The sequence below is a fragment of the Heliangelus exortis genome, chromosome 14, assembly GCF_036169615.1.
Source record: "Heliangelus exortis chromosome 14, bHelExo1.hap1, whole genome shotgun sequence".
Taxonomy (NCBI): domain Eukaryota; kingdom Metazoa; phylum Chordata; class Aves; order Apodiformes; family Trochilidae; genus Heliangelus; species Heliangelus exortis.
This window is the reverse complement of record NC_092435.1, coordinates 3,380,985-3,391,165: the sequence shown is the minus strand read 5'-3', so window position 1 is coordinate 3,391,165 and position 10,181 is coordinate 3,380,985. Positions and strand designations below refer to the sequence as shown.

Here is a 10,181-nt window from a genome sequence, read left to right as displayed (position 1 = left end):
GGACAAACCCCAGAAAACAATCAAGAGGTCAGAAGTAGTGTGAGCTGCAGCATATTGGAGGCAACACCTCTGAACACCCCTCCGTGTAGTGGGTGAGACAATGGCAGGGCCACATCCTCCTGTAAGTTCATGAAGCACATGAAAGGTGTAGAGGAGAGGTGGAGGTATCGCTGGGGGCAGCACGACATCCTCAGGCAGGGCTTGTGTGATTCTCTGTGTGTTAGGATTTTCTGATTGTGTTTTGAAGGGGTGGGAATGGCTTTCTCATTAGCATCAATCCCCTGTGTCCTTCTTCCCCCAGTTAATTGGATGTTTAGGGGAGCTTGAGGGTGGAGGGAGTAGTGGCAGTGTGGTGAGGCCACGTGGGATGTAGGAAGGTGAAAATGCTGATGGAGGGAGACCACATTTTGGTGTGGGGAGAGGATTAGTGAGAGCCCAATTATTTTCTTAGTGGATCAGGCATGACTAATGAATGCTTCTCCAGAGGACAAAGGGTAATGTTTCATGTATGTGGCTGTGTGGGCCCAGGGGTGGACTTGGCAGCTGTGCAGGCACTGCTGGTCTTTGCTCCTCCATGAGGTTTGGGGACAGGAGGCTGGGTGGCTCTAGAGCGAGGCCTTCATCAAAGCTGGGGTTGTCCCTTCAAGCATGATCATCACGGAAGTCACCAGCATTATGATGGGGAGCAGAAAGACCAAAATAAAGCCTACCAAACATTAACCCTCCCCAAAGCACTTGTATAAATATTGGTATTTTCTTTACAGTGGCAAAAAACTGAGGTGACCAAGAAAGGGTTTCTCTTGCATTAGAAACAATTCTTTTAAGTGGTAGAGACTGCTTCTTAGCAGTGTTGATTTGAAGAAATTTCTGTGTTTCTTTAAAACAAAAAAACATAAAAATCCCCCACTGATTCTGAAAACATCAGACCAACATTTTTTTGTCCTTTCCAAAAAGACATTTTTCTCTAAGGGATAATTTTTACCCCTCTTACAAGGTGCGGACAAACAATGCTGTTGAATATATGGGTAGTCAATACACTTGTTTATTATGTATAATAAGTAACATCCAGAAATCTCAGCTAAGGATCCAGCCCTAGTGTGCTAGTCCTTGTACAAACATACAATAAGACAATCTCTGCCCTGAAGAGCATAAAGTCTTACAGTGCTCCCTTACACAGCATAAGTTGGAGTGGAAAGTGAGGAATTGGAGACAGAGAAATGAGGACTCAACCTTTTTCACAGAGTCACAGAATCAGCCAGGTTGGAAAGGACCTCTGAGATCATCAAGTCCAACCCCTAATCCACCACTACTGTGGTTACCAGACCATGGCACTGAGTGCCACATTCAGTCTCAAAAATGTCCAAGGATGGAGAATCTACCACCTCACTGGGCAGCCCATTCTAATGCCAATGTTTTTCCTAAGTTCCTTTAACCTTCCAAACAAAAATCATAAAGCATAAATGCTGTGATCATGGTTTCTGGTGCCCATCATTATTCAGATGTAAATATCATAGAATCAAATAACCATCTATGTTAGAAAAGACTCTTAAGATCAACAAGTCCAACCTTAGATTTAATACTGCCAAGTCTGCCACTAAACCATGACTCTAAGTACCTGACACTTAAGGTACTTGGAGCTATTTTGAATACCTCCAGGGATGGTGACTCCACCACTTCCCTAAGCAGCCTGCTCCAATTCCTGACAGTAAAGAAATCCTTTCAGTAAAGAATTTTTTCCAACTGAAACCTCCCTTGTTGCAACTTGAGGCTGTTTTCTCTTGTCCACTTGGGAAAAGAAACCAACACATAGAGCTCAGCCTCCTTTTCTCTAGGTTAAACAAACCCAGTTCCCTCAGCTGCTCTTCGTAAGACTTTTTCTCCAAATCTTACACCAGCTTCATTGCTTTTCTTTGGATATACTCCAGTACCTTGTTGTCCTACTTGTAGTGAGGGGCCCAAAACTAGCCACACTATTTCCAATTCAAGCCAGGATGCTGTTGGCCCTTTTGGCCACCTGGGCACACTGTTGGCTTGTACTCAGTTGCTTGTCACCCAGCACCCCTAGGTCCTTTTCTGAAGAGCACTTTCCAGCCACTCTTTCCCAAGCCTGTAGCATTGCCTGGGGCTGTTCTAACCCAAGTTTCTCTGTACTTGGCCTTGTTGAACCTCATACAATTAGCCTTGGCCCAGCCAGCCAGCCTGTCCAGGTCCTGCTGTAGAATCTTCCTGCCCTCAGGCAGATCAACAATGCTGCCTAATTTGGTGTTTTCTGCAAGCTTAGTGAGGATGCACTTAATCCTCTCATCCAGATCATTGATTTTAAACAGAAGTGGCCCCAAAACTGAGCCCTGGTGGTGCAGAAAGGAGACAGCTTGGCAGTGAGTCGTGCTGTTTGTTGATGCTGAAACCATTCCCCTCAAGAATATGATCCTCAGGTGCTATTCTTCCATCTGCAGCAACAACAGAATCCCACAGGACTTCCTGAACAACACTGTTTCCTCATGAGGTATTTATCCCCAGGTATCTTCATCCTCAACTCTTCCTCTGTGTCTTCTCAGTGAATTTCAGTTGTGTTCATTTCAGCCATAAGAGTAGCTCTCTGAGCACCCATCTATAGATGAGCTTCACAGTGCTCCATTGTCTGCTGCCACTCTGCCTTAAAAGGATGGAAGACAAGTCAGGTTATCCAGCAAGTTTCGTTCTAGAATGCTGTAGTTGTTGCATTGCTGGAAATAGAGCTTTTTTCCAATCCACAGGATGAATTTATACTCCTGCATGAAGTTTTCAAGGTATTTGAAACAGTACATATGTCCATAAATTGGAGTAGGACCAAAAGGCAGGTATGGCAGATGAGTTCATTGTCCACTTCATCCTGGAAATTACAGAGATGATTGTTTAGCAAGAGGTGGAACTGACAACATTCACAGCAAAGTTTACTAAGTTAAGATGAGTGTTGTTCTGCTATGCACCCAACCACGATATCCAAGCATCAGGCCTCCAGTAACACTTGCCATGTGGCTGTCCAACAGAGGTGGTACGTAGGCTCCAGGGGTGGAAAGCTGACTCATTTGTCCCTGGGAAGAAGGAGGTGAGGGAAACTCAGCACCAAGTTGTCTGTGATGGCAGCAATACACAGCTCTTTCACCAAGTTTCCAGATGGGTAAAAAAATTGAAGCCTATGTGAGAGGAGGAGGCAGCCCAGTCACCCAAGTTCTTACAGCCACCCAGGTTTGTCACAGTTGCTTAGGGGTCTCTGTCTTGCCTGGTGCAGCACAACCTGAGGCCACAATCCTGGGAGTGAATCAGTCAGATGCTGGTGAAAGGCAACAACTGTCCTGGGCTGAAAGATGCTGCTGTACCATAACCCCCTCCAGCATGATGGAAGAATCTACAGACTACAGGGCAGGGCAAGTGGTTTCTGCTGGTCTAGGTGGGGACCAGTTGTGCTCAGCTCCCACTGTCTTGCTGAGGAGGGCTACATGCAGCTATTGGGTGTCCCTGTGCCCTGGATTCCCTGCTGATATCGGGGAAACCTTTTTACAGGAAACCGAAGTTTTGCAAATGAGTTTTAAAAAAATTGTGATTTTTCTTTCTGTCTTTTCTTAGCTTTCCTTTTTTGAGATACTGTAGAAATGTAAAAACATGATTGAATTAATGAATGCCTATATTTATTGAGCTATATATGATGGGCACAGATTTTCCCAAGCCAAAAAGCCCCTCTCTCCTCCTTCCTCAGCCTTAGTAATCAGCTTCCTTGTGCTTCAGCCCACGCTTAGGTATTTTTCTCTGTCAAATCCTCCATCCCTAGTTGAATTGCCTAGGTGCATGTTGGCATTATAATTTTTGTTGGATTCTTATAATCTTTCAAATCTGCTTTGCCCAAGTCCCTGTCATCCTCTTCGGTCTCTTGTACACACCATGCTGCTTTTCTTGCTGATTCTGTAAAAGGTCTAATTTCAGCAAGCTGTTTCTCTCAGTGCTGAACTCTGTACTCTGGTGGTCATGATGGTTCTCTCTATCCATCAAGGCTTCCTAAGTGCTTTGAAGCTACAGTGAGTTGCAGATGTTCGGACTCTTTTGCACACAGATGTGAAATTTTCCCTTCCACCATCCCTTTCTCAGATGCTCCCCTTTCCCATTTTGCTGCCTGTACTCACTGCAGCCTACATTGCCTGCACACCCTTTATGCCACCACACTGTTAGTGAACCTCTTTGGTATGGGCCTGGTTTGCCACCAGTGTGCCCCATCCTACTCACATGCTGCCTTCTGTTGTGTGAAGACATCACTCAGTCTGATTTGTGAGCCTGTTAGAACATAGGATGATCTTTCCTTTTGGCTCCCCACAGAGATCACAGGACCCTGTTTAATCCCTGTCAAAGTATGGTTGAGTCACAGGAGGTTTTTCTGTTGCTACATCTAATAGTGCTTTGCTTTCAGGAGCAGAACATCAATCTGCTTGGCTGGGAATTGGTACTGTCACCCAGCAGCTTGCCTTTTCTACAAGTTGTTTTGTTTCTTTTCTTAGACTTCTCCCTCTGTGTCTTTTTCTCTAAAACATTAATTTCTTCTAATTAGAGCCTCCTTAACAATTCTTTTTTTTCCCCCGTTCCTCACTTAATTTCCACTAATTAGAACCTCCTTAATATTTCTTTGGCTAAATAATTTTCCTCAGTTAGAACTACCTGCCATCATTTCTTTCCATCCTTTCAAAAGCTGACAGATTAGGGGTCATTAGCTGCATGATGTACTACTGTATACTTAATTAGGAGGTCTAGTTACCAAGGTAATGCCGTATTTATGAATGAATTAAACATGACACTTCATCATTTACATCAGCTTTAACAGTGTCAAAATCTGTCTTTAAACCAGATCAAATTGCTCCCTAAGAATATGTAAAACTTCCTGCCCCTGTTAGCTGTCCCAGGAACAGACTGGGACTAACTGTTCCTAACTTTTTCTCTGCAGCCATGCCAGCTTTCTCCTCATGACAAGCCTTTTAATTACAAAACTTGCTGGTTTTAAAATGTTTTTTTTTTATTGTTTGTAGTTTACACAGTAAGTAATCTTTAAGGGCATGTTGCTTTAAACCACCATCCTGTGGGGCATAACAGCAGTTGCTATAAATGCAGAAGCAGCTGATTTACACATTATGGACATTGGGGCTGATTTTCCTCTTCTACATTATGTGGCTTTTTCACAGTTGAGACTGCATTTCTCTAGCCCTTTAATATGGAGCAAAAGGAATCATCTCACTACAGCTGACCTTTCTGAAATTTAGTAAGGATGCTCAATCTCTTGATTTTAAGAAGGGACAAGTATTGGTGTAGTGGGATGAGCCATACAGTTTTAGTGAAGTCTGAATTTTATGTAATTATTTAAAAAATAAGTAAGGAAACATATTTAAGCTGGAGGATTGCTTTCTCCCCCACACTGGTAGGTGCAGCACTGATCATGTAGCTAATCATCTTCAGCTTCTAGTACTCCTTGCTCAGGTTAGCACCTACTGCCAAGCACAAATCTGATGGTTTGAACAAATGTTGTTGTGAAGGAGAGCACTGCCCTGCTACGACGCACAGAAAGCAACCAAAGATGCCAAAGAAAGCAACTTCACAACTGGCTCATGATACTCCACTGCTGTCTTAGTAGCATAAGGACTTTCTCTGTCTTACATAAGGTCACGTCCCACATAAGCTGCATAGCCTGCTCAAAGTCCTGATCACATAGCAGAATGTCACCATGGCCCCTGAAGAGTTTGCTCCAGTAAGGCAGATGGCTCCAAACTTGTGAAGTGCTTTTTACCACAATCTGCTGAGAATCAGGAATCCCTCAGTGAGTGGATGCCTTGGGTGTACAAGTGGAGTGTTCCACAGATATTCTGTGGGGAACTGGTGGAGCCTTGCAGCTACTCCATCCTCATCAGTGTCACTTTCAGCTTTCTGGGCAGGTTCAAAATGTTTTAGCCAAGTCCAGCTACTGTGGGAAAGCTGTTTGGGCTGCCATCTTTCTAACTTTCCTAGTGACCTTTCCAAGTCTCTAGCACTTTGTGAAGTCTATTCTGGTGCAGAAGTTGTACAGTATACTTTATTTCCTTGTGGTCATAGTAACTATACAGAAAACTCCATTTGCCATCACTTCCCATGGAATTATGGAATAGGATTAGATGGAAAAATGAAACACATTAAGGTTTTTGTTTTTGACAAAATCCCTAATGTTTGAGATGGGAATAGGACATTTTTTTTTAAATCTTACAAGAAGTAAAATGCTGGTAGTGCTGGAAAGGGGGTTGTTTGAGAAGGGTAAATTGTCTAAAAAGATGTGTTAGAATGCTAAAAAAAAAAGCTGTCTCATTCTTCTCAGAAGAGATGAGAGCTCAGGGAATCACCAGGCCGGATTGTTCAGATTGACAACTGACTTCAGTGGAAGAGGTGCTGTTCTCTCTGCTCCTTGAGAAGCCCATCTTGCTGATGTCCATCCAGTCCATTCCAGTTGAGGACAAAGGATGGCTAGAGATAGAGATAGGCAATCCAATAGACAATGTTGAAGAGCAGGAAGGCAGTGGGGAAGAAGACACGAGAGTAGGAGTCCAGGCGGGAGATGTGGATGCGGACCCTGCCCTCCCGCCACACTCCTGTCTGACAGTCCTCAATGCAGCAGAAGAATCTCTCACATTCCTTTCCTTCCAGGCACGGGGAGCCAGGGTCTTCATCCTCATCATCCTCTAACTCTGGGGTCCAGTGCATGATGTTGTTGATGTTGATTGTGGTAAAGGACGGCATCACCTGGGCACTGGCGGGTGGCTGTAATGAGGAGGGGTAGGTGGATTAAAGGGAAAGAATAGGCAAGAAAACATATTCTAGACACCAAAACTCATCCAGCTGGCAATAGATCAGTCCATAGCATAGGTGCAGCTCAATGGAGAGGGATGACTGATCAGCCATCATCTCTGTACCTGGTTGTAAATCAGCACCTTGGGATACTGTAGGGACTGGCAGCTTCCTGCATGACTGTGAGCTTCCTACCTGGCACCCTAGGCGATAGCCTTAATTATCAAAGATCTAATTTCTCTGATTCCCCATCTCTGCCACTTAAAGTGCAGAAACAAGATCTTTCTTGTTTCAGCTGTGCTAGTCTCCTCCCTCTTTCCCCTGAGCTCAGCTCTCTCTAAAGACACAGCACACAGTCTAGATGTGTCTTCTGGTTACTGTCAGTTGCTAGAGAAAGCTGGTAAAAAGCTTTGTGTCTCCTAACCTCTTGACCCAGGAAAATAGCTATATGTATATCATCAGACTCATGGAAGAGCTCTCTCCACTTAGACTGGGGAATGAGGCTGGCACAGAAAAGATCTAGGTTTTTTTGTTTTGGTTCTGTCCTAGTTCAGAGACCTGTTTCAGCTGATATGTCAGAAGTACACGCCATGAGCTTGGGCAGATCTTTAGAGGATGATGATCAGTCTGGGTTTGCTGTCCCCATACTCAGGAGGTCTTCTGATGGACAAACCACAAAAGGAAGGAGATTTCTGCATCTCTGTGACCTGAGATAACTCTGTAATCCACAGAGATCAAATGGGTATATGTGAAAGAACCTGGGTGTGGATCACCATGTCTTAAAGTGGACATTTACATTTAGCTATGTGATTCATCCTAAACTATGCTGATAAGATCAGCAGTTTTTAAGAGAACACAGAGTACCTGGCTCTAACAGGGACTTCCTTGTTTTAGGGGAGCCTCAGATGCTTTTTCTGGTTGTGTCTTACCTTTCAGGTGCTCAGACCCAGCACATGGAGTGGTTTGAAGACCTTATGAACACCATATGTGTCAGGCACTAAGCCACGTCAGCAGTTTCCAATGCAGGCCCAGAAATGATATTTATGAATATCATGAAGTTCTACTCTGCTGGCCCCTTTGACCTACCAGCCTGGCTTTCCTGTTGTTGTGCCCAAGTAGTTTCTTGTTTCCCACCAGGTAGTTGAGGGTTGCATACTCCATGAGAGCTGCAAAGACGAAGATGAAGCACACAGAGACAAAGAGGTCCATGGCTGTGATGTAGGAAACACGGGGAAGGTGCTTGCGGGAGATGGTACTTAGGGTGGTCATTGTTAGCACAGTAGTGATTCCTAAGAGAGAAAAGAGCTGGTTTAAGTAATGAAGAGGAGCACTTTTGCTTTTGATATATCTCCAGGCTCCAAACACCCCAATTTCCCCTCTGCTGTGGGGAGTCCCACTTTTGCTCTTCTCAGCAAGACTCTGGTCTTGAGGTGCTCTCTGACAATGCTCTCTGGATAAAGAGCTGTTCAAAACCCAGGTGTCACATAGGCCATCAATGTGTACTGGTAGAGGACTGGGGAACTCAAATTCTCCTTAAGGCTATACACAGGAAAAACTGCTTGGATAATGGGAAGAGACTCCAAAAGCAGCACATGGTAAGGGGCAGTAGCCATTGGCCATCCTTCTCTGTATGCAGCAGTGCATGGTCACTACAGCCCAGGCTGCCTCCAATCTTGATGTTACCAGTTAGCTCACTTGTGCTGCTGACCGTCAGGTCCAGTACCACATCCTCTCTGGTAGGGGTGTCTATTGCCTGGCTTAAGAAGTTACCCTCAGTGCCCTCCAGGAGTGTCCAGGATTGCCTGGAATTTGCTGTGTTACTTTTCCAGCAGATGTCAGGGTGGTTGAAGCCCCCAGCAGAATGAGAGCCTGGAACAGTAATGCCTCTTGTAGATAGAGTAAGAAGGCTTTTTCCATAGGCTCCCTGTGATCAGGTAGCCTTCCTGATCACCAACCACAAGGATACCTTTGCTGTCTTGGTCTATTATTTCTTACCTATAAACTTTTCAACCTACTCATGACTGTTTTTCAGTGACAGTTTTTCACAATCTATGCCTTGACCTAGAGGCAAGGGTAGAAGATGATCAAGAATCTCTTTTCACTTGGTTGAGGCTTGGACTGGTTGGTAGCAGCAATAGTGCTCACAGGAGTGTTTCCAGAAATGAAGTATCAGGAGCCAACAAAGAATCAGCTGCAAGACTTGTTATCATGATCTCCTCCACTGTTTTTTCCTTTTCTAACATTCATATAAATCCACATGACAGCCTTTCCTGGGGTCATCCCAATGGCTCTGGTGGTAGCATGGCAAGAGGTGCTCATATTTTCTGCTTTGTTTGCATTAGCAGATGTGATGTAACTTTCCATATATTTGGAATGCAAATGGAACTGGTCCAGTATACATTTCTTTAGTGTAGGCTATGGCCATGGGATATACTGGGGATCATTTGTATTAAGTACAACAAGGGCTGTGGAGAGGATGCCTTACTTTTAATGTGCTGAGGTCCCTCCTCACAGAGAGGGTCCCCCTTCTGTGGAAACTTTTTTTTTTTTTTGGTGATAGCCACCATAGTGGTGTCAGCTGTGCAGAACATAGTGCCCTTTGCTGTTCCTTCCTTTCCCAGCCATGAACTATGTTGTACCTTCACCTCCAATGAAAATGGCACCTTACTTCTCCTCCTGCTTTGTTTTTGATTTTGATAGGAACGTGGCTAGAGGTGGTCAGAATGGATATGCTCTTATTAGTCCTGACTGATGCTGAGAGGTCCTTGTCTCTCCCTCCCTGCCTTCAGGCAGGGCTGGGAATGCTACCTCAAATTAAAAGGAAAGGGCTGATGGGATGGAGAGTGCTGAGGACCAGAGCTTTCTGCAAAATGCATTTACAGCCAAAGTGTACTCAAGATTCATAAAGACCTCTTGAGCACCTATCAGAGCAGGATTCAATCAACATAACATCTTTTTTTGCCTCAAAGAGCCATTGCAAGTTTCTGGGAAAAGCTAAACAATTGGCAGATGCTGCCGTGTCCTGGACTCCTCTTTGGCCTTTGTTGCAATGCCACAGCTCCCCCCTTCCCTCCTCCTTTTCATTCATGAGAATACCACATTGTCAGTTTGTAAAATATTATGTTCAGGTCTCAGATGAAGACCTGGGAGTGTTGTGCTATCCTGAAATAATACAGTAGTCCAAGCCAGCAGGGCTGGAGATTTGATTAAGCCTGAGGATAGTGTTACAAACAGGATGATGGAGGAGTGGACAGTAAGCTGAATAATGACAGAAAATGGCAAAGTGCTTTAGGAGATTTTGTACCCCAACAGTGCCAGTCTGCTAGCCTTGCAGAGTTCAACAAGCATCAGACATG

General features: G+C 44.5%; 1 protein-coding gene across 1 annotated transcript in view; it reads right to left on the bottom strand.

The window, feature by feature from the left end:
- Positions 1-1,026: 1,026 nt before the first annotated feature.
- The window catches only part of LOC139802377 (gamma-aminobutyric acid receptor subunit gamma-4), a 34,692-nt gene continuing 25,537 nt past the window's right edge, over positions 1,027-10,181 (bottom strand). The window contains exons 8-9 of the mRNA XM_071757510.1: positions 7,912-8,114; positions 1,027-6,798 (exon numbers count right to left, since the gene is read on the bottom strand). Of these exons, the coding sequence (XP_071613611.1) occupies positions 6,505-6,798; positions 7,912-8,114 (497 nt within the window). The 3' untranslated portion in view covers positions 1,027-6,504. The remainder of the gene's footprint in view (positions 6,799-7,911; positions 8,115-10,181) is intronic.